General features: G+C 39.6%; 2 protein-coding genes across 3 annotated transcripts; one reads left to right on the top strand and one right to left on the bottom strand.

Annotated features, from left to right (window-relative positions):
• The first annotated feature begins 16,366 nt into the window (after positions 1-16,366).
• Positions 16,367-22,131, top strand: LOC146259519 (potassium voltage-gated channel subfamily A member 7-like). 2 transcript variants are annotated; one of them, XM_084670914.1, is made up of 3 exons: positions 16,367-16,620; positions 17,065-17,825; positions 20,135-22,131. In XM_084670914.1, exons 2-3 carry the CDS (start codon positions 17,145-17,147, stop codon positions 21,032-21,034), a joined length of 1,581 nt encoding a protein of 526 aa, XP_084527040.1. In that variant the 5' UTR covers positions 16,367-16,620; positions 17,065-17,144; the 3' UTR covers positions 21,035-22,131. The 2 variants fall into 2 exon arrangements, with proteins under 2 accessions (XP_084527040.1, XP_084527039.1); XM_084670913.1 differs by having other exon boundaries at positions 16,368-16,670.
• Positions 22,132-22,401: 270 nt separating this feature from the next.
• On the bottom strand, positions 22,402-23,559 carry fgf21 (fibroblast growth factor 21). The gene is made up of 4 exons (XM_084670433.1): positions 23,354-23,559; positions 23,163-23,240; positions 22,956-23,059; positions 22,402-22,695 (listed from the first exon to the last, which is right to left on the bottom strand). The coding sequence occupies exons 1-4, from the start codon at positions 23,484-23,486 to the stop codon at positions 22,402-22,404; spliced, it is 609 nt and encodes a 202-aa protein (XP_084526559.1). The 5' UTR covers positions 23,487-23,559.
• Positions 23,560-24,701: the final 1,142 nt, after the last annotated feature.

The raw sequence follows: 24,701 nt of genomic DNA, 5'->3' as shown, positions 1-24,701 counted from the left end.
TGCCAGTGCATGTGTTTTATTTGTGAAAAATATTACATTTACATTACATTTATTCATTTAGCAGACGCTTTTATCCAAAGCGACTTCCAAAAGAGAGCTTTACAAAGTGCATAGGTCACTGATAATAACAACAAGATAGTCCCAAAGCTTTGCGGGTAGCCAAAACAAGAAGCACACATTGTGAACAACCAAAAAATAAGTGCCAAAGGGAAGAACCATAAGAGCATAGAGTTAAGCGAGTTACAATTTAAACAACATGAATCTCTAAGTGCAAGTGTGCCTGTAGAAAAAGCAGCAGCAGTAAAAAATAAAAATTATAATAACAGTTTAAATCAGTTGCCACTTACCAACAAGAGCAGCAAGTCTCTAAGAAAGAGTCATTGTGATCCTTGAGGAAACTAGCATTGGGTTCAGCAAATCATTCCTAAGTACCATTGTACTCCTGGAACAAGGGCATCTTGAGCTTTCTCTTGAAGGTGGAGAGACAGTATGTGTCTCCGATGGAGGTGGCTTAGTTGATTTCACCACTGGGGGGCCAGGCAGGAGAAGAGCTTGACTGTGTATGTTCGTCACAAATATTACCTGGGTCTGCTTTTACCTGATTTAAGGTTAGTTTAAATAGTTTAATACTAAGTATAATAAAATCCTAGGACTTTATAAAACAATAGTAGTAATATAGAGGCCGCAGACATGGATACAGTTTGACCTACATGTGGTTGACACATTGCAGCTGATGTTTTGGAACAATAGATCTAATTAATATTATTATAGACACTTGACCCCACATCAAAGAAGCCTACTGATCTCATATAAGAATGTGATACTCTCTGAGGTCATGTCACATGGACTGCAGAATAAGTATCTATTTATCATATAGTTACATGTTGGTCCATCACCCACAAGACACAAAGGATGTGCCTCGTCAGGTAAAAAGTCTGGTCTGCATATTTTCACCTCTTCTTTTGTCTTCTTCAATGTGTCACTCCATCTTCCGCTCCCTTCTGTTCTGTGATGTCTCCCTCTCTCCCTCTCTCCTTTCTCTTCCACGGTTTGTCCATCCACGTCACATCCATGTCCTGTAATTAACACTCATTCTCCATCCCACCCACCAGGCCACCAGTGCAGTGCAAGTGTAACTAAAGTCTGACCTGTGGTAGGTGTCCTTTTTATCATGAAACTACTTAACCTATAGGTGGTTCTTTTCACCTGTTAGATATATTAAGGAACATAAGATGTCTTTTAACTTACTATTTTGATCTTCCACAATGGATATTTGACCATCCTAATTCTAATAGGCAGATGTTGGTCCCCGTTTTTTGATGAAAAGTCTGTCACACTCCCATATTTATCTTAGAATAAGATCCATCTGACTAAACTGAGATACAATCATCTGTAACCTAACCATGTCCATTCAATATACATATATTCAGAGTTTTGTCTTTATCAGTTTGATTCGAGATATCTGTGAAGTGAACGTGTCAGTTTTTTATTGTCTTTTATCCATAAGCTCTCATACATGACAAGTGTTGCCAAATCCTTGATCTTAGATTTCCTTAGATTTACAGCCTTACTTCTAAAAAAGCAGACATCTACAAATGCCTCTGATGGATCAATCTAATTATCTTATTCTTTTCAATCAGGACTTTCGTTATATTTAACATAAGTCATAAATCATGCATAGCAGTTGGAAAAAATTTAAACATAAGTAGCATTTATACCATGGTGTTTGCTTTCAAAGCAATCTAGTCCAAGGGTGTATTGATTTGATTCCTTCAGAAGAGAAGATGTAAAAGAAGATCCTAATGTGCTGTAGGCCTTAGTTCTGTTTAGTTTATTTTGTTTGTTTTGTTTGTTTTGTTTGTTTGTTTTGTTTGTTTTGTTTGTTTAAAAGAGCTAAAGGTGACAGCTTTAGAAGCATTAACACACACTGCACAAGACGACTGTTACGTAAAAGCAGACAACATTAAATACAGACTCAGTCAACTTAAATTCACTTTCTTTAAAGATATACTTTATCGGAGCTTGAACATGACATATCGTAGTGAAGGTACTCAATAGAGTTAATTTTAAAGCCGTAGGGTGTTTTAATGTTTTACAACCGAAGCGACTTTTGTTGCTTGTATACAGTTTGTCAATAAGTAACACGAGAAGCCTAAAGTGATCAACACCAGGTTGTGAGCTTGTGGCAGAAAGTTGGACAGTCTTTTGATTCATTTTCATCCTCCATATCTGAAGGCTGAGACCTGAGTCTATGGTCGCTGTGTTCTACCCTTAATGAATATGACCCGTTATCGCTAGCATGTAGCACCCGTTATCGCTAGCATGTAGCTCATCTTTGGTGAGAGCGGTGGAACATTCCCCCCCCCCCCCCCCCCCCAAGAGGGACCTCTAGTGTTAGTGAACCTCTGATAAATGTTCTTAAAGAGGAACACAACGTTGTAGAGCAGCCATGTGAAGAAAGCCGAATGATATAACCTACTATCTTTACCTCACGTTGAGCCACTCTGGTCTTCAGTTTTAGTTCTTCGAACTGTACAGGCTGCATGAAGACAGGCACTATAGGACATGCTCGCTGGAAAGGCATCATCAATATTTCACTGAGTTGGCTTCCTACTAATGTGCCTGAGTGAGTCTGAAAAAAAAAAAGAGATGATTTTTATTTCTGGAGGACGAATGATGTTTAATGTAGAGTGCCCGAGCTGGTCACTGTGAGCTTCGAAGTTGCCATAGAGAATTCATTGTTGTCCTTGTTGTTTATTCCAAAGCAACAAGGCACATAGGGCATCATGCCAAATATTGTTCTTTGTTGTCTGTGTTTGTGAAGCTTAATGATGGCTGGAGTTTGATATCAATCCAGTGACTTGATCATTTCAAACCAGAAATCACATTCACGGAAAATCAGATCATGTTTCATCACAACTGGAACGACAGAAATGTACACATTTTCCATGCTTAAAAAAAAAAAAAAACAGTTTGTATAATTAAGCGGAAAAAGCTGCTTTCAAATGTGTTCGTTTTTCAAATATCGGACTGACACTTACTGGATTGTCCAGACTCCACTCATCCTGGGTCAGTGCTCCATGGGAAGGTACACCATTTCCTATCAATGGTGTCATACACTTCCTGGCCTAAGAACGCCTCAGCGCACCACTATCAGCTGTGTGTCCTCTCTACACGGGGAATTTCAATGTGTTTCAATGTGTGCATGCCTCGCCCTGTGTTATCCACTCAGTGTCCAGTACAGAGGGGAAAGACATAGTCAAAAGTGCTTTACCACAACCTTGATATAAAGGGTTTTTGGGGTGAATAATCTTGGGACAAAATGTTTAACTGGTATAGTCACAGTGATTCCCAACTGCAGCATTTTTATGATGACAGTGTGAATTACAGTACAGCACTGTTCATACATGTCGTTTTCCTCTGTCAAAACAATTGTCACCTGATCTCAGTTACAGGATGGGGTTAGCAGGGGGGGGGGGGGGGGAAGAGGAAGAGGAAGTTGTGGAAATGTGGAAGGAAAGTTATTGCTATGTTGGACATTGGAAGTTGTCAGAAACTTAAAATGAGGACATTTTTAAACAGCCATAGAATTCTAAACTTAGTTTAGGCTCCTGACACATGACCTTATGTAAATCATCAGAACAATCATGTCGATTGTGCGGCGGCGTTTTGTGTTTCTTGACAACTCCATTCTGCCAACAGTGATATCTACATGAGCTTTGTGTATTTGCTGTTGTTGTTGTTGCTGCTGTGTTGGTCTAAAACTGCTCTGCTTTGGGCCAAAATGGTTGACTAAAACACCTGGATGTGAAATGGAGTGTGCGGTGTTGTTGACCACATGTTGGGTGCTTTATTCAACTGGCCCGGGTGTTGCATATAAACATAAATCTTGAACTTATTTTTAGTTTGAAAAAATGAATGACATAAATCATAACTCGCATTTTCTTGTTTTGTCCTGTCCTGTCTCTGTGTCTGTCCATGTCTGTCCTTTCTATGTTTCTTAACATTTATGAATTCAAAACATTTTGATTTGACTTTCCTTTTTATTGTTTCCGTTCATGTGTTTTTCCACATTTTATTGTATGACTCTCTAACCTACATCCAAATGTTCCAATGATACATCGTCTTCACCTATCACCCTATGAACCACATTCATGTCCACGTTCAATCGCCATTCAATCATTTAAACTTGATTATTTTCATTTGTTTTAAATCCCCATAATATCAAACCAAAATAATTTAAAAACTAAACTAACAAACGTTTCAAAACCCCAAAACATTCTTTGATAAAAAAAAATTAAAAAACGTTCTCCCGAAAGCAACTGGCTATGAGAAATCTCGCAGTCTGAGTAACATATCAGGAATGGCCGGGTCTGCGTTGCGACTGGCCCCTATCCCGAGCCCCCCCTTTGAGACGTACGAGGCTCCAGGACCGCTGCGCCGCTGTCGGTCCCCCATCCCCTCCATTTTGTAGCGGCAAGGAGTTCACTGTTGAATGGAATAAATGGCTCAGCGCTGAACAAAATGCATCTACACCACCACTAGGATTCATCACAGTGCAAAATAAATAGCAATAATGTTAATGATCTTGAATGTAGAAAGAATGATCCCTTGTCTTCGTCAGTTGGTATCAGATGCATGCGTCAGGTAGGAGATGGGGTCTATTAAAGATTTTAGCTTTAGAAGTATATTGTTTTGAAAAAAGTGAGAAACACAAAAAAAACTGGGTGTTCGTAGACAGCAATATGCTGAAACAAAAGCTGAGAACATGCGGTCAATGTGCGGTCAACCTTTCAAGCTTAAAATAAGTGTGTAGATGAACATACATTTGTGTGCTGCCTGGACCAAATCACAAGTGAATTATGTCCAGAAAAAAAATCACCTTGAAACAAATTATAGGATTCATGTAACCAAAGAAGAAAAAATTGTAGATGAGCTCAATCTTTAGTAGGTTTATACTTCATTTATTACATGTGAATGTTAGTGTATGTACAAACACTTTTTTGGTGGTTATCCCAAGTATATGTGAAAATCAGGCATATAGATTGACCCTTTAGTAACTGTACATTATCGGATAACAATACATTTAACACTCACTTTAAGAGTGATATCACAAGGCACTTTCAGTTATTAGTTAATAATAAGACATTCAGAAATCTAAGAATAACAATACATAACGTTTAATTATCCTAGCTCTGTCTTAATAGATTGTGGCAGGCTATGACAACATCAAACAAGATTCAAATAAATTGCATACAGAATGACATAGGAACTGTACAACCTTGCAGTCAAATGTTATACTTTATGACAACTTGTTGTCATACACTGGCTAAAAGCGATAGAGGCAGTAGGCATAACAACAGTTTTCGGACAAGTGTAACATGATAATAAATAAGACGATGCCAAAAGCATTGCTAATGTACTGGTAAATAGATAAATAGGTTATATAAACAAAGTAAAAAGACTGTGAAGAAAATGTATGTTTAGTTAAGGTCTGACTGAACATAGTATTCTGTATGTATTAGCTGTCAATAATTCAAGCACTTTACTAACACTTATTGTTATTTTACTAATACTTTAAAGTTGAACTTGCATGTGTGGATTCAACATAATACACACTCCATGTTATAGTGCAATTATACATATCTGGAAGTGGAAAAAAATTGAAATATATTTGACATTATTCTAAATCATGGGGGGCTGAACTGTCGTGATACATTTTTATAACAATTAGATGTTTAGTTTTTTCAAAATATCCGTTTCACCTTTATAACATTTACACATCATTTTGTACTTTTTCATTCTTGTTTTTCTTCCTATTTAAAAAAATCCATGATTGCTTTTCTAAACTGACTTAAATAAAAAAATAACAAAGTTATCATTACCACCCACAGTTGACTACAGGGTATTGTGAGGGTTTGAAAATGTTTTTAAAAGGTATAAGAACAAACAAAAATCTTTTTGAAAACCTCCTTGAAATGTTATGGTTATTAAATGTGACAGATTGTCGCTATTGTGGTTCCTATGAACAAAGTCAAGTCAGTCTTCCTATCTTTGATTTAAATCATTATATAAAAATTATTAATATGATCATTTAATATTACAAAGCAAAAAAGCGATAATCACACATACTCATATATGCAATACACATGCAATATTACATTAATGCTGGAAACATACTGTGCACATACATATGTAAATATGCAAATCTATTTTTAATCCAGAACGTGTGCACAGACTAATAGGAAGCCTACCTATTAGCATTGAGTTCGATGTTCACATTTCTAATGTATACTGTATTACAATGACATAAGCCATCTGTCTGGTTCTTCAAGTTGGTCTTGTTGTCTTGCTGGTCTTATAGATTCTAATGTTGTAGATGTTTTTTTTTAAATTGTTTTTATTGCCAAGATAGTTTTATACTTCCTGCACCTGTATTAGTCCTGTGTATTTTATTGTAAAATGGATTTGTTGTGCTATTGCATATTCAAACATCTACTTTAAATGACTAAATCATTGTTCACTTCACCATTTTTTATCCAAGTTTGAACTAAATGTTAGCAAAATAAGATGTCTAAGCTGCACCAATCACTCCTTTACATAAATAAGGATATAAATGAACTAAAATCAAATTATCTTATTCCAGAGCCCTTCATTAAAATCCCATGTATCTACTATCCAAAAAGTATTATTTTGTCAAAATCCATGTGCTTCCAGACTTTAGGGTCTTCAGAATAGAGATTTGTGGGCCAAATACAAACTTGAGATTTATGACTTGAATTTTTGCGTGAACTTTTTCATTGATTACAAATCATGATTTACTCCGTTGGAATTCATCACGCACTTTTAAAGACTCCATCTGCATAGAGGGTTGACATTTTACCAAATAATGCTTGTCTTTAATTTAATCATTGATTGTCATTAAATTCAATAATGGTGTGTATAGTATTCCAACAGTCCCACTCCCTACCATGGTCATTTTCCCATTTGTGAACATTGGCAGTCTTTGTTATCTACAATGTATTGTAACAAAGGTATACGAATGTATAAACTTTTTTTCTGTAGAGATTGAATGCTTTCACCACATGGTCGTACAACACACTTAGGACACTTTGACATAAACCTTGTTTAAGTAAACAAACCTACATGTTGAAAACACCTCTATGAGGCTACTGTAGGCTGTAATGTCAATTTAAGAACCCATGAAAACTAGCTAGATTTAACTAGCTATATCTGCAAAGCAATGCTTTATAGGTAAGTGATGATAATTGAAATTGTACATATCTGTTATCTCCACATGTGAATATATATTAAAACCATCTGAAATATTATTTTTCTATGTTTACTTTGTCTGAGAGGTGGGGATGGTTTTGAACGTTATTTTCCATTTTAACATTCTGTATTAGCATTTGTCAGCCATCCACAATTACTGTGACGTGGGTTCCCCTTTTCTTTTGGATGAGTAGTTGAACTTGTGTGGTCAGATTCCCCATCATGTGATTGTTGAACATTACAAGTTCTACAGAGCATGGTGTCTGTACATACATCATACTTACATTACATTTTAATTAATTATACTAATAAGGTTCATATCAACACTTTCAATATATATTAAATATTCAATTACAATACCTGACATTTTTGGTGACATACCAAATAATCAGCAGATCTTTGTTGTATTTATTGATATTCATAATTATGCATTTGATTTATCAGTATAGAATGTTGCAGACCATAAATGGGCTGTTTCAGGGGTAAATGTATTAATCTTAAATTATTATAGAATAAAGTCTCAAATATTCCTCTAGTTTGGATTGTTGGGTTCATTGCACTCTTTGAATACATATCACAAATGTAAACATTTGTATTTTTTCCACGTGAAAAATTCAACTAGTAGTCACAATACTTTTCATATCACCTTTGACCTTACCATAACGAGTTGACACTTTATTTATTTATTGTTTTGTTAAAAAGTATATTTTCAACAGATATGCTACTAATGATCAAAGTATGTTTGAGTTTCATGCGTTAAGATTTTACAGTATAGACATGTGGACTGTGTTATGTATTTCCACCATGAAAGTTACCTTTTCTCAAGCAGACTTTGAAAGATGAAGAGGGAGAGAATCAAAGGACAGTTTAAGAAGAAATGCAGCCATAGATGATGATGTTCATTACCCTATATAGCTCATGGGGATATTTATATTGTTGAAAATATTTAATGTAGTGAAAATGTACGTCATGCATACATGTTTATACAGTTTAACCAATAGCCTCTGATTGTTGAAAAGCTTTGACTAAATAGAACTGCATACACAGACTTTAGATGGGTTTTTAAAGCTGGTATGATGTCTGCATATAGTTTTAGAATTTAATCAGCTCTATCATGTGCAGGACAATAACTTAACTGTTGTGTTAATTGGGACTGTGTGTACTGGTCATGTTTCCATACCTAAAATGTGTATATGTATGTCTGTCTGTCAAATTGATGTTCCATTCATGTTTCACATATATAAGCAAAACACACACACAAGCAAGCACACATACACTAAGTACATACACGATACTTATCATGATAAGTTGCCTATGTCAAATGTTTTCGGCATATTGTTGTAATGGATAAAGTAATGCACTCAACATTCTGTAGGTCAGATCATGTACAGTGAATGGTTGCAAACTGGAGTGTTTGATGCTGATTGTTTGGTTATTTGGTGCTTGTTGTGTTGCTCTTAACCACCCACAACATTTTTGTTATACACCCTCGTGTAAAGGTACTGTTAAGGTGCTTTATATATGATGCTTAAGAAAGAACCCAACTTGTGTTTAGACAAAAAGTTGGAATAATGGTATTTAGTATACTTTATTTATATTTCATTCTCACATGCACAGTAAACCAGCAGTATCCAGGTAAAACGAACCCATGATTACTTATGTCTGTATATTAAATTATGTTTAAATAATCTTTGCATTAACGGAAAAATATTATTACATTAGACAGAGATCCTTGTAAATGAGTAGACTAACTTCTGTGGGCCATTTTCTATACCTACAATACAGAATTTAACAAGTAACAGTGGAGGCAGTGATTGCATTGACATGAGTTTAGAAACCCTAAACTTTGCTAAATCTTATCAAACAATGTCTATTTTGCCTGCAAACGAAATATTAACTACTGTCTGTTCTTGTCTTTGCAGTGTTAAGTTTCTAGCATTCGCCTTTTCTCTAAAGAAGACACTTTGAGTCAGTTACCGGTAATCACAAATTAGCGGCAGGAGCTACATAAGGGCGACGTGTGACGCTGATGAACAGTTTAAGGAGACCTTTGGCGTGATGAGAGAGACCGGAGTGTAATCAGAAAAAAAACATAAGGTCTGATCTTCACGTTGTTACCAAAGCAGCCTCTTGGAACGCCACCATTTTTGACGACAGTCCTACAGATTTTGACAAACTGATTGAGCATTGCACTGACACACTTTGGAGAGAAAAGGACTCCTGCTCTTACATTCCAGATGACATGATCTCTGATGCTCATTATTGTGTACAATGACCAATAACTGGCTGCAGAGCTGAGCAACTTAGTGCATAAACAAATAATCATTCAACCTTCATCAAGGACAAACTAACAATGTAGCATCTCTGCTAACTCAACTGTAGCATTTGTTGGCTGGGAAATAACTTAAAGACTTTCTTCATCGATAGTTTGAAGAGAGTGACACGGAATCATGCACTGAATGAAACCTTTTTAGATGTCATTTTCCTCTTGTGTTCCTTAACGTTAAAACAACTTAAATTAAATTGGTTACATGAGAGACAAAGAAATAGGAATCTGCCAAAGTAGTGGTATCGTAGCTATACATCCCAAAATGCTTCTTCAAAATATAGTAAACGGCAAATATATTAGTTACAGGCTAGGTTAACCGAATCATAGATTATGAGTGTCTGTCCTCCTGCCTCATTCTTCAGAGCACAGGACTTGTAGAATAGTGATCAGTTTTTACCTTCAAATCCTGAAGTCTTCCATTAAGTTCCCTCAGATTCCTTCATCCAACCCTCAGTGAAATTAGAACACGTGTACTAATGTACACGACCAAGCCTATGTAGCACTTGGAGGGGTCAGATGGCTGAGCGGTTAGGGAATCGGGCTATTAATAAGAAGGTTGCCGGTTCGATTCTGGCTGTGTTAAATGACGTTGTGTCCTTGGGCAAGGCACTTTACCCTACTTGCCTCGGGGGGAATGTCCCCGTACTTACTGTAAGTCGCTCTGGATAAGAGCGTTTGCTAAATGACTAAATATAAATTTACCTAAACTGTATTTATAAGAAATATGTGGGCCTGTAGATTATCCTTTACAGTGAGACTGCTGTGGGAAGACTTTTTCTCTCTGTCTCTCATGTAGTCACTAGAACACGTGGCATAACAAAGGTCCTACGCATGCACTTGCTGAATGACCTTCTTGTAAAGTGATATGCAGTAGGACTACTATTCCACATATACAGGACAAAGTATGAACTGTTCCTGGTACTCGCTACTGCCTCATTCGGGAACAAAGGAACAAGTTGAAAATGTCATGACTGCATCAGTAAAAGAGGCAAATGCTGAGTGATGTGAACTCTGCCTCGAGAAACCCCCTTATGCACATGTGACGAACACAACTATTAGTCACTTATTGACTGACTGACTCACTGCTCAAATCAATCATGAGTAGACCGATGGACTGACTTATGAAGACAGACCTCACTTCCTAGAGACTATCTGCACAACTTTCTCCATTAAGGGGAAACAAGGGCCTACCTAAATTACAAAGCAGAGGATACATCAACTACATAGATGCTGTTAAGACACAAATGTCCAAAGGCTGACGGTCCTCTGATGGGACCAATCGGGCTAAATACTACCCCTGCCACATATATACTGCCAATAAGGCAAAAACTACCACAGACACATACTGCCCCATCTCTGTCTTGTTTCCCTTGCCAATGACTGCTTTAGAGTTTAGTCTAGCCTGGATCAAGATTGGGATGGCCCTATAGGGGAGACTGCGAACGAAAGAAGAACTGAAGGGAAAACGGACCCAGGAAACCAGAAAAGTGGAAGGAAGTGTACAAAGAGAACAAATCTATATTTTGATAAACAGATCAATTATCCATGGCTTCAGAGGAAGTGCAATGGCAGAGAAGAGGCCAACACGCAAGAGAAAATCAGTTGCAAATGCCCAAGTATCATAGTTTGTCAAAACAGAGTCAAAGTCATGGGGGGAAAAAGATAAGTGAAAAAGTCTTTGGATTTGACTGTGGGATGTCATACCTGTGTTCCCACAAGAAATGAAAAAAATGTTTTGGAAAAGACTATGAGCGACCATACAGCCTTGTGTCTGTGGAATAAAGACACAGGGTTGACCTTAGAGGACGGACGCTGAAATAAACAAATGAAGAAAAAAAAATGAAAATGCATTTTTGTAACTTTGTTTACCAGCATGACTACTCTGCATGACTGTCTTTGCAAGCCCTTAGAGACGAGGGTGCTAGAGATACAAAAAAATATATAAAATGAGTTTAAAAAAATGTTATATGCAATTAATGTTTTAAAAAAAGATTATAATGAAAGAGAAGAGCTATATTTTGTTTTGAAAAAGTAAAAAAATGTGAATACTGAAACATGTATGTTTGCAAAATACATTCTGAACAATGTTTTGTTTGATGAAATCTCTGCTACTACTGCCCCCACGTTCTGCACTCGTTCAGTCATGTTTCCCATGCCTACAGTACATTGTACTTGTTCAGTTTGATCACTTCTTAAGTTCAATCCATCTTCTTCTGTATTGTTTTTAAATGTGTCCTCATTCTTTCCAAATGGAGCATTGAAGAGTTAACATGACTCTTTACATTTGTGAGGAGCCCTGATTCTTCCCTATAAACGTATGTATGTTTCCCTCATTTGCACAACTACTGTAGCAGCGGTTCTGATACAATAGCTCTCCATGCTGTGTGTTTGACTGGTGTATACATTACAAAAATATACAAAGTTTGCTTTTTTACTTTGGCAATAATATACAAGTGTTGTTATATGATTGTAGCAGGGCACAATAGATAACTTTAATGGCTATCTTCAACCCCTCTTTGTTTTGAGACGTGTAAGGGTTGCTATTCGAGGTGACTGGGTGATGCTGGGATAGGCAGTGCTGCCCCAGTAACGCTCGGAGGAGAGATGATGGAAGGAAGAGTAGGAAGTCGTCCAATAAAGACTGATGTCTGATCTCCCCAGATTCTGCATCGGTGGTAGATTACAGAGAGATTTCAGGTTTGCATGGAACCAACTGCCATTCCAAAGTCGTGTGTTCTTAAGGACTCAGGTGTGTTGGTAGTGTGCGTGGATGTAGGTGGTTTGCTATTTTTCTTACATAAATAAATTCTAGTATAGATAGGATAATGTGAACACCTCACAGTGATGTGTAAAACGCATGCATTATGACTTGATTGTCGACCCCCCAAGGGGACCCACAGTCTCAAAATATACCCAAGCTCCTTCGTTGTTCGTCATGAATCCAGTCCTGATATTATGAGCACTGCGTCGTGTTGTAGAGCATCATCGTCTTCCTTCGAGAGACAACTGAAACACTACTCACACTCGCAGTGTCAGCATGAGCGCGTAGAGGTAGCTTGTTGTTGTTGTTAGGTGGTCAGGTCTCGCATCCGTCTTATCCATTGAAGCGTGCCTCCAGCTGGTTCGCCCACAAACCGCACACGTCTCGCAAACACACTTCACAAAGACCCAGAGCTTCCAAACTGATGTCATTGAAGTACTTAAGATACGGAGAGGGATGGTGAGTGAAACCAGTGGCCACTGAGCAAGTTGGTTGATGTAGGAATATGTTGTTTTCACCAAGGGTCCGTCCCCCGTCCCCCCCCTGTTGAGCAGGTTTGGCTGAATGTAGACTCTCCAAATCCTTGTCTTTTGTGGTGGTTAACACAGGTAACACAGGTTTCAGGACCTGGCTGGACCAGTGTCTGCTTAGGCAGCTGTAGAACAGGCCACAGTCCATCCCTAGTAATGCATTACAATTGGACTCTTTAAGACTCAATGGCGGGAAATATGAAAAAAGGCTGTCCATCTATCGAGTTGGGTCTATGCTGGTTTTACAGGGTCTGTAACTTTGTCCACTTTGGAAGAAAAAAATGGTACACAATTTCAGTTACCATTTTTAGAAGGCATTAAGCCACTTAGGTTTTGGGAGTCGCAAAGTAAGTTGTTTATGAATATTTCAGAAGTTAACTTCCATCAACAATGAGCACACTAGCAAAAATTCGGTTTTACTGAAGATTTATTGCATTATTAGCACTAGACTTGTTCATTGACTATTGAGTTTGCCATTCCCTCTTTTAACTTTACTTTTGACTGCCCATGCCAGGCTAAAAAAAGATGTCCTAACTTTTATATTGCGTAAAACTGCCATTTGATTTAGTCATGTTGAAAAGGATGAGTTACAATGTAAGAGTGCTAAGTCTGTTTTATATAGAATTATACTTAGTTTTTTAATCATCAGTTTGATTAACATGTCCACAACTGGGTATTATGAAACATAAGGACTACTTAACATATTAGCAGTACTGGCATAACCCCCAAAAAATTATATCGATAGGTCAACAAAGCTGCGTTTATAAACAGTGGATTAATATGACACACCTTTGTTATTATGACATATTTACTAGAAATGCGTATCCCAAATATACCTGGTTGTTTCTCACTGTGTGTAACTACTTTACATTGTGTGCCTGATGTTTATAGCCAAAACACTCACATATTTTGAGTTGGATATGATTTTGAATTGAAGATATGCAACTTAAACCACTATACCACTACTAGAATGGTCTCCCACCGAAGTCATTCTGTAAAAGGTTTAGGTAGTTGCAACCATAGCCATAGTGTACTATGGTCAGTTACTCTTGACACAGTAACTGCACTAAAAGTGTGAATGGATTTGGATAATATATTTGTATATTCTGAGGCTTTTATGGCTGAAGACATACAAAAACCTTAATACGGCATTACTGTTACATGCATTGAAACATAAATTACTACCAGTCGTTATATTTTGACATCTCTCAAGATAATTTACATCTTACAAATAAGACACTCTTTAAATTCATAACAATTTAGTTCAAATTATTGATGATACAGTATGTAATATCAACTATATATTTTTCAGCATTCCAAAGACAATTGATCAACAAACATGTTCATTTCATGTGTCATTTCACCCTATGAAACAGACTTGGGTACTATCCTTCCATTGTAATGTTCTCATACTAAGAGAAGCAAAGTTGAAAAGAGGAGGTCACTGGAATATATGTTCGAGACTTATGCTGGATTTTATTTTTGAAATGTTGGAACACAAAGAATAATTCATCGAAAACTGTATAAAGTATATTTCAATGGAATGTTCATGATCTATCTTTTTATATTTTGAAAAAAATAGAAACATATCAATAAAGTGTCATAATTGAACATATTTCGACTATCGAGACTTAAAATGTATGAATGTCAATGCGGTTTTATGTGAATCAATCTCCATAGCAGCTTGAATGAACAAATGATTAAAAGTCATGAGATGCTTTTTCAAAGACATTAAATTGCTTCAAATCATTGAAAGGAACTTCAAATAAATTTAAGTAAATGAAATACAAGAGCTTTTGTCCGATTTCTAACCAATGCAAGAAAAATACTAAAGCACTTTTTACATTTGGTAAAATAATCATACACACCTTACCACCACCAGATAGCACTTTTGCTTTGAAATGCACATTTCTGGTTACTATTGTATTGTATTTTACATTTTATTTAACATAGTTTTTTGCTACCATGCTGGCACTTGTGTCAAAAGTATATTGCATTCAAGTCAAACTGCAGAGGAAATATTTATATCAAATGCCTGTACAGTGGCCTACATTTTAGTTTTGTATTCATACACTCTTTTCTACAATGTTCTTCCATTGAACCGTAAGATATATAATACATCACTACATTGGCATTCTTTATGTGGTTTGACAATGTGGAATTGACAGTAACACATACAGGACTGCCCATATCAAGGAATGAAAACAAACACTGCAGCTTGGAGAACAATGTAATATGTTATTTTTATGGGTTGGAATGTGAAATGCCACAAAGCTTAAGCAGGCTAGAATTATGCCATTGATCAATGTCAACATGTATTAGAGATAAATAAGCAGCATGTGTCCTTCTCTGTGTGTGTGTGTGTGTGTGTGTGTGTGTACTGCCAGTGCGTATGTCTGTGCATGTGTGTGTGTGTGTGTGTGCGAGATGGAGAGATAGAGAGAGAGGAGAGGCAGCCATGAGCAAATGTCGGCCAAGGCCTTTGCTTTTTCTTCTTCTCCTGGGCTCCTACACACCACTGCCCTCAGGTGGTGAGTCCTGGGCTTGGCAGGACTCACCACTGCCCTCAGGTGGTGAGTCCTGGGCCTAGCAGGACTCATGATGGAACTTCAGTCCCATGAAAAACAGAAAGGAATGTTTTCTTAATCTCTACAACCAAAACTGCCTCCTTTACTGAGTATATATAACACGGCTCCTTAAAATAAAAAATCTGTATGATTTCATATCCTCTTTGTAGTGCTTATGGGGCAATTTCAAGGTCAATTTGAAGTTGGTTTAAGGAAGATTAGTACAATCGATAAGGAATCGCCTGAAATAATTAATAAGCAATTACTACATGAAATCACAAACATCAAAATATAAAATTATCGTAATAGTATTACAAACTGTTAAATATATCTGAGATATGTCATTTTGTTTCTACCCGGTAGTGCACAAACAGTTGTATATTTGTACCCCTGGTAACTAATGGCAAATGAGTGAGTGAAACTCTAATGAGAACTGCACTGTAGTGTGATTTGAAAGACTGAGGTAGACCCTGTCTCATTGTTTCCCAACACAGCATGTGCTATTGTTACACAATCAGACAGACAGATATGGAGACTAATCACGACTTCAGTGAGTATTGAGCTATTCTTATTGGCAGACATGGAAATCCCATTCAGTAGAATTGCTTTTTGGATCAATCTGCCTGTAGTTTGTTTAGCTAACTACACTTCATGATACCATTCTGGGGGCACGTAACGTACAAATCTGTGCCCTCAGTCAGACCCATAGGGCCCTGTGCCAGTTAGGAAGGCATGACCAAGTCGCTCTAGCGGGCAGAGGGTGCTGACATTTGATACAGGGGGTGAAGGTTGCCTTGGCTCAGAGCAAAAACGGAGGGAAAAGGACAGGGAGGGGTTGGTGTTGGGGTGGGGATTGAATTTCAACAGGACAGCATTCCCGAAAAAATTTCAAGACGGACAACGTGAGAAGGGATAGGGCAAGGAGGACAGGGGTTGGGGAGATCCAGCCGCAAACAAGCGCGTACAGCACAGACCCTGGCCCTGGTTGTGTGAGCTCAGAGTGGAGGGGGGACTGGAGGAGGGGTGTCGAACAGGAACGAAGACTCGTCGTACTCAGACCAGGTGGGGCACGGACGGACATTGGGACAGACTGTCGGACGGATGGACATGGTGTGACGAGAAGAAGAGCGACGACCAGAAGAGTCATGGGAGATAAACAATGTGACTTTCCCTTCAGACATTAGTCTCTGTCACTGGCTGTTTTACACTCAGTGAGTGATTGTCTTCATCTGGCTAACTCTGCTAACACGTCTTTACACCCTAAGAAGCGTATCATTACTAGTCACTTGGGACCACCAAAAAGTCACAAAAAATCGTATAAAGTAGCGATGACTAACAAAATAGTCTTGATACTTAAAACTATTCTTTAATAATATGTAGCATTATATTCACAGTATATAGTAGCCTATCTACTGGCCAATATATTTTTTTTAACTACACTGTTTTATAGAGATCTGTAGTTGTTATTTAAATCAACAGTAATTCATACTATATTCCCATGTGAGACATTATTGTACAGCAGATTCCACCAACAAAGTTAGCAATAGTTCCTCTACTGTAACTGTTGGTTATTGATTATTGATTAAACTCCCTCTTGGTTTTCAGCAAGACTTGCTCAAAGTCAAAGTTTGCTACTCGTCCTAAGCAAAGCAAGGCCAACGTGTCGGACCAGGACATAAGTGGGAATGGAGAACAATGACAAAGGGGGAGACGAAGGAGGAGGAAAAGATGTAGAGGAGGAGAAAGAGAAGCAGCTTAAAAACCAGCTCAACAGTGAGGAGAAGGGGGAGAAAGAGATCCAAGTGAGCGAGAAGGAGAGAAAGAGGGAGAGGCGGCGTTCCGGGTCGTTGTGGAGGAGTGGGTGGGCGTTGAGTGAACGTTTGGCCATCAACGTCTCTGGGATGCGCTACGAGACCCAGGCCCGAACCCTGGCCCGGTTCCCCGACTCCTTGTTAGGTGACCCGCGCCGGCGGCTGCGCTACTTCGATCATCTACGCAACGAACTGTTCCTGGACCGCAACCGGGCTTGCTTCGACGCCATCTTGTACTTCTATCAGTCGGGGGGGAGGCTGCGTAGGCCAGCCAACGTTCCCCTGGATGTGTTTCTGGACGAGCTGCGCTTCTACGAACTTGGAGAGGAGATCATAACCCGCTTCAAAGAGGATGAGGGTTTTCCCAAAGTGGAGGAGACGCCCCTGCCAACCAACAAGGTCCAGAGGGAACTATGGATGCTGTTCGAGCACCCAGAATCCTCCTCGGGGGCGCGGATCATAGCGATCATCAGCGTCATGGTCATCGTGGTGTCCATCCTCATCTTTTGCCTGGAGACACTTCCTGACTTCAGGCAGGAGAAGGAGTTGCGTGAGGTAAGGATGTCCCTTTGGAGAAGCAAGATATGGAAGCAGGAGAATGTTACATATGTGCAGGGGGTATCCAATAGGGTGTCTGGAATTAGAATCTCTCTCTCGTGGCATTCTGAAAGTTACAGAGTGTGTAAGTCGGACATTAGAGGTTAGGGAGAAAAACAAGCCATCTTAGGTGTGAAGCAGAGGCAAGTGGTTAGAGGCTTTTAGAGGCCAGCACAGGAATGAGTGACATTGAGGGTTGAGGGATAGTAGGCAGCCTGGAAAGTGAGGGTGACAAGTACTTTGAAAAGAAGAAGACTGGAAGAGCAAGTATATCCACTTCAAACAACTTAATTATTTACTACCAAGCCCATTCTGAGGGCATTGCCTTCACTGAGGCACAGGGAAGCAGTAATGTGATTACAGCTACTGAGTGAAAAACTACATTTTGGTCTACGTCTCACTTGTTCTGCTTTGAATATTTAATCACATTTTGATAGAAGTCAAGAGGAGAAGGTGGATCAGTGGAATGATGGATGGAGGAATGTGTCATTTGATAATGGCATTACTTTCGTTGGAGACATATCCTTCCAACTGACATTGACCAAATTAACACATCTGTATTTATTAGTTTTTACATAGAGGGGTCAAATTTGATGGTTTGAAGCAATGAGCCAAACCCCCACCCACTAAAACACACATAACCTAGATGCCCTCTGCCACCTTCCATTTACATAAATTGATTATCTCTTATGATATCAACTAAATATCAATAAATAGCCTCGTATTCGGAATAGTTTCATTGCTGTGTATTTTTACCCAGCAAGCATCTCTCTCAGGAAACCCTGAGTTGTTGAATGGGATGTGAGTAACTACATGTGTCAAAATGGTAACATGATATATGGCTAACAGCAGGTTCTTAGGTAAACATAGTCTCTCTCAACAACTGTGTGTTGGGAGGGAACAATATTGGCAGGGACACAATTGACTGCCAAAACGAAACAGAGGCAAATGGAGAGAGACAGAGGAAGGGTGACGGAGTGATTATTTTAGTCAGAGTGTTAAATTTGATACACTTGAATTGGGGGAGCGTCAAAGGGTAGAGGGATCATTGAAAAGGGCAACGAAACAGAAATACAGATGGAGAATAAAGAGGAGGAGAGTAAACTCAGAATATCGGGAACGTGAAGAGAGAACGGTTCGGTCTTAACAGTTCGTTTCAACGGGGAGACAAGACTGGGATGAGACAAGCAGCAAGCGTGTGTCATGTTGACACATTCCTCAGGGACCGCTGCGCTAGGCTGGCCGGCCTTTGCACGAGGGGCCATGCCAGGAACCTACAGTAACCCGGTCCCTCTGCTCAGGCCACACCGCACGGCAGCAGGGCGGCTACATGACTGGGGTTCAGCTCAGAGGTGGATTGGTGAGCGACGGCAAAGATTGATTGGGAGTGGCATGTCACTCTCATGTTTCTCCTCGGAGATCTCTAGGGGCTATATATAGTGTTAGGACAGCCCTAAGAGCACATCAACACATAGATGTCTGCCTTTATTAATAAACACTGTCACCAACCTGCTACTGAGAGACTAAGGGAATAGATCAAATGTAAATGAGCTCAGTACAGTAGCCTACACCTTTACCTGTGTCATGTCCCCATCAGTGACGGTGTTTTCTCTTGCTTGGTACGCTACTTTCAAATATTTGTTATTGCCAGCCATTAAATATGAGAGACCCGAAACAAAATGGTTACTGTGTGTAGTGCCCGACTTTATGACAGGGGGTAAATATTCTGACAGGTGGACCGGCTGATGGACTGGTTCCAAACATCCTGAAACTTAAAGCCATTAGAGATGTCAAACGCGTCACTTTTACGATGGGGCCCTCACAAACCCCAAGAGACTGCAAGATTTTGAGTTTGACCCATTTCGTAATCGGAAAACCATCCTCTTGTAAACATTAGCTTGTGAATGAGACCTGTGCAATAGTAGTTGATAAATTACCAAGGGAACATTCTAGTGTAGAGGAGAATACTCACCAGTCAAATACAAATCAGTTTTTGTCCATCTCGATTTCATTTGTCATCATTTTTATAAATACGATACATACAATACCTACAGATATGTAAGAATACAAGTCTGCCAAATCGACCGACCTCTCCCCAAAACTGTGACACCCGTACACACATTGTACTATCTCACTTCTTTTCTCTCTTTCTCTCTCTCTCTCTCTCTCTCTCTCTCTCTCTCTCTCTCTCTCTCTCTCTCTCTCTCTCTCTCTCTCTCTCTCTCTCTCTCTCTCTCTCTCTCTCTCCTATCTCTCTCTCCCACCAGGAGTACTTCTACCGGTATCACTCATTCAACAAAAATGAGTCTGAACACATGCCCCTTCCCTCCAGCGTCTTCCACGATCCGTTCTTCCTGGTGGAGACCATATGCATCTGCTGGTTCTCCTTTGAGCTCCTCATGAGGTTCGCCTGCTCCCCCAGTAAGACGTACTTCTTCAAGGACGTCATGAACCTCATCGACTTCGCCGCCATCTTGCCCTTCTTCGTCACGCTGGGCACGGAGCTGGCCAAGGACAAGGACGCCCAGCCGGGCATGTCGCTGGCCATTATCAGGGTGATCCGTCTGGTCAGGGTGTTCAGGATCTTCAAGCTGTCGCGTCACTCCAAGGGGCTCCAGATCCTGGGCCAGACCCTGAAGGCCAGCATGCGGGAGCTGGGCCTGCTCATCTTCTTCCTCTTCATCGGAGTCATCCTCTTCTCCAGCGCAATCTACTTTGCCGAGGCCGACCACGAGAACACGTCCTTCGTCAGCATACCGCACGCCTTCTGGTGGGCCGTGGTCACCATGACGACCGTGGGTTATGGCGACATGTACCCGGAGACGGTGTGGGGCAAGCTGGTGGGCTCCATGTGCGCCATCGCCGGCGTGCTGACCATCTCCCTGCCCGTGCCGGTGATCGTGTCCAACTTCAGCTACTTCTACCACCGCGAGACCGAGTGTGAGGACAACTCCGAGTACAACCATGTCAAGACCTCGCTGTGGGACAACGAGGAAGAGGAGGGGGAGGAGGAGGAGGGGGAGGAGGAGGGGGAGTTGGAGGGGGATTACTACGCCATCGAGGGCATCTGTAACCCTCTGAACGGGACTTTGCTGTGTGCGGGGCAGAGTAGAGAGTCCAGAGGGGGAGTCCTGTGCCTCAAAGAACCCCAGGTGACTCAGGTGTGACAGAGAGGTTATTCTGTGACCTGGGATCATTCTTCAGCTGCAGTGCTGACCCGGGATCAGGCCCTTGTCTGTCCATACGATCTAATTGAAAAGGCAGCACTGATTCTAGGTTTGTCCTAAATGAGATTCTTGATGTCTTCAGGTCCTGATGGATTTTTTCAGAAAGCAAATGCAAGTAAAGAGACAGTGTGAAAGCTTCTTGTGTCTAAGTGCTTCTTGTGAAAGCAAATAGACTGTCATATTGAGAGTGCAGGACAGGTAGAAGGCTTTACTTGCAGAAAAGACTACAGTCTGGTCATTCTGTCAGAGTGCACTTAGTAATGATATCACCAGGGGGAGACATTGACAATATTTGAACAGAGAATCCTGTACTGACAATGGCCGGGTTTCCCAGATCCATTCAGAAGCTCTTAACGCTAAGAGCTTCTTAAGAGCATTCTAAGAACGCTCTAGAATGCTCTTAGAACGCTCCTAAGAAACTCTTAGCGTTAAGAGCTTCTTAACAAATCTGGGAAACGCGGACAATGTCCTCCTAAAAGAGAATAGAATAATATGCATTTTTGAAGGAATTATATTTACTAAGCTATTTAAGATGAGTAAATTATACATTTTTATTTTAGCTTGCGTGATATGAAGCTACAATGTCTTAGTAATTTGTGACTGAATTTCATTTCTGTGCCTGAATATTTGAAACAAACGTATTTTGTTCAGTGTAACAACTTTTTTATTGTGAAAGAGGACTTGGTTGATAACGATGTACAAGTTACAAATCCTTACAAACACAATTTTCCACATAGATGACATGTTTTTACAGGATTATGGGAAACACACAATCTGTTTATTGTACAGTCTGAACCTTCTTTATCATGCATGACATAATGTGTTTGACACATGTGTAATCGACATTTCTGAAGACCTGTCAGTGTGTTGGAAACTAGTCATGTACAAATGTGTAGAAATGTGTATTTTGTAGGATGAAGTCTGTGATGCTACTTTTACCTATCAAAAGTAACTGACGATCAGTCAGGGAAAACAGCTTTTAACTGTTGAATTTGTGTTTGTGTTGTTTTTAATAAAGATTCTATTTTATTAATTTTCTTGATAGTGTTGCTTGTTTTAATTTGGTTTGTTTGTTCTCAATAATTTCTGCAGAATACCAAAAAGAAACTTATGTCAAGAATAAAAAACATAAAAATACAGTGTCATTCAGTAATATTATATAAATAAAATAAAATAAATAAATAACAATAAAATATTGTTTTAAAACATTATACAGACAAAGTTAGATGTCAGTGGGCTGTTTCCATTTTACTTACATAATGCAAAAGATATTCCGGTTTTGAAGCAACAAGACAGACTTGAAGTCTTCATCTTCTGTCCTTTGAGAAATTCGGACTAAAAATGTGTTCACGATTCATCATAAAAGGGTCATGTGAATCCAAGTTCAACTGCTCCTGATTCAGCGCAGAAACCCTCGGCTGCTCATGTCCCGGTACCAAGGTATTCTCCAGCGGAAGAAACCGCGAGAATGGAGGATATTGCTCCAGGGGGCGTTTGGATGACAGTGACACAAAATAGCCATGATGTGAGGACCGGAAGCGATTGTATCCATCCCCCAGCCACTGTTCTGTGAAGGTACAGTCTGCATCTGTGTGTTCCGTCTGTAAAAGGATGTGATAGAACCATCTTCATTAATTAAGTATCGTTTTCATTGACCAGATTACTTGTATGTGCGTGTGTGTGTGTGTGAGGGGGGGAGGGGGGAGGGGGGGGGATTGGGGAGGTTCAGGCCCTATACTGAAAAGCTATGCTTGAAAGTAATATACAGTTGGATTATTTATGACCATTTGAATTCACTATGACGAGGATAAAAAGCTAATTATTGGCTACAACACTAGCTGACAGTTTGTTTGTCTCTCACCTGTCCTCTCAAACGGCCTTCACCATCTATACACAGGTATAGTGATGATGAAACACCCTTAATCACAACCTTTCCTTGGCGGACAGCTCTCAGCTCCAGCACACCTGGGAATATGGACACATTTCGTGAACAAAACAAGGAAGTCGTGGATGCCGTGTATTCCAAATAGGAAAACGTCTGTCTGTCTGTCTGTCCTGTGCTACTCACTGTGAGCGGTCTGCGCAGGGCTCCCCATGACTCTTCCATCCAGAGTCATCTCTAGAAACAGGCCTCTCCTATGATTTTCTGCAGCGGGAAAACATAATATCCTCAAAACGACAAAAAACTACATTTTTTGATAATTCTTACATAAAATGTGCTGAAGCATTCTGAGAGACAGCCGTTGAATGAGCAGATACCTGTGTAGAGATGCCTCTCCCTGACCTGATCACCCAAGGACAGGAGTGGGTTGGAGTCAGGGATGTATAAGGATGAGGAGAGAGGGAGCAGGAGCGCGAAGGAGAGCAACGAAGACTGGGCCCACAAGGACATTTAGAAGAGCTGGCTGTAGAGAGAATACTCTTACAAAAAAATAGGTAATAAAATAAATAAAAAACTGAATGGTTTTAACATACACTGAAATAGAAAAAGAGACGCAATCAAACTCAATAAATATGAGATGAATAAATAATTAAATACAAATAATAAATAAATATTAAGTTAGTTGATAATACACTGTGTTTCTCTGGTCTGCATCTATTCAACACTGGGTTTTGATGTTTTATATAGTGGCCAGGAGGAACCAAAGGCAGTCTCAGAGGGAGGTCTCTGTAACAGTACATGAGTCACATAGATTTGGGGAGTTTACAGTCCGGAAACCGATCCTATGACCGGCCCAAAAGTTGGGGATGTAAAACATTTACAATTGCCTTTTATGGACTTCCTTCTCCACTTTTCTCCACTTTTAATTCTTGGCAGCAAACATTTGCTTAAATTCCTATCATTACAACTCTTTGTGTATGTAAATTATTTGACCTTCGCACAACCACAGCATTATATTTAAATAAAACCTTTTTTTTTTTTTTTGCGGTTTATCCCCCCCCTTAAACATTACTTCACATAAATGATATAATGTCCATGGACGTTCTGTCCAAGGACAGTTAATATTTGGGGTTTCAGTTGATTCTTTGTCACAACCTTCATTCTTTGAAGGTGGAGAACCCCAAAACAGGTACACCGAAGTGATCACTTCCACTGAAGTGTGATGCTTTATTTGTGGAACTGGGTGTTGATCCATGTTTGTGTAATTGTGTAAATGTGTGTGTGTGTGTCACTACCCGTGTGTCAATCCTCAGAATGTCCTGTATTAACAAAGCAATGGTGTGTTTACTTGGCCCAGCTGTGTTGAGTTCTACAAGAAAACCGGATGACCCTTAAATGGCTTTCGTTGGCACGTCAGAATGACACAAACATCGCATGAATCTTTGTTCACCAACCGACAAACGTGCAATCACTCTCATCTCAAAAAGAGTGCGTCAAGTGGGTGAGCGTGTTTTCGAGAATCCATTTGAGTGCATGTGAGAGTGTGTGTGTGTGTGTCATTGTCCATCTCCACAGGAGCACAGATACAGTCATTTCTGGAAGTCAGGTGATCTCTCTACAGGTGGTCTGGAGAATATCAACTTGATACTCTTACCCTGACCCGAGTTGTTGCATGGCAACTGTCTGTGCAGTTTATAATACATCAACGGCAGTATCTGTGAGTGC

Source organism: Hypomesus nipponensis, chromosome 13 (assembly GCF_054491055.1).
Source record: "Hypomesus nipponensis isolate SF chromosome 13, ASM5449105v1, whole genome shotgun sequence".
NCBI lineage: Eukaryota > Metazoa > Chordata > Actinopteri > Osmeriformes > Osmeridae > Hypomesus > Hypomesus nipponensis.
The sequence above is the reverse complement of the archived record's forward strand: the minus strand, read 5'-3'. Positions and strand labels throughout refer to the sequence as shown.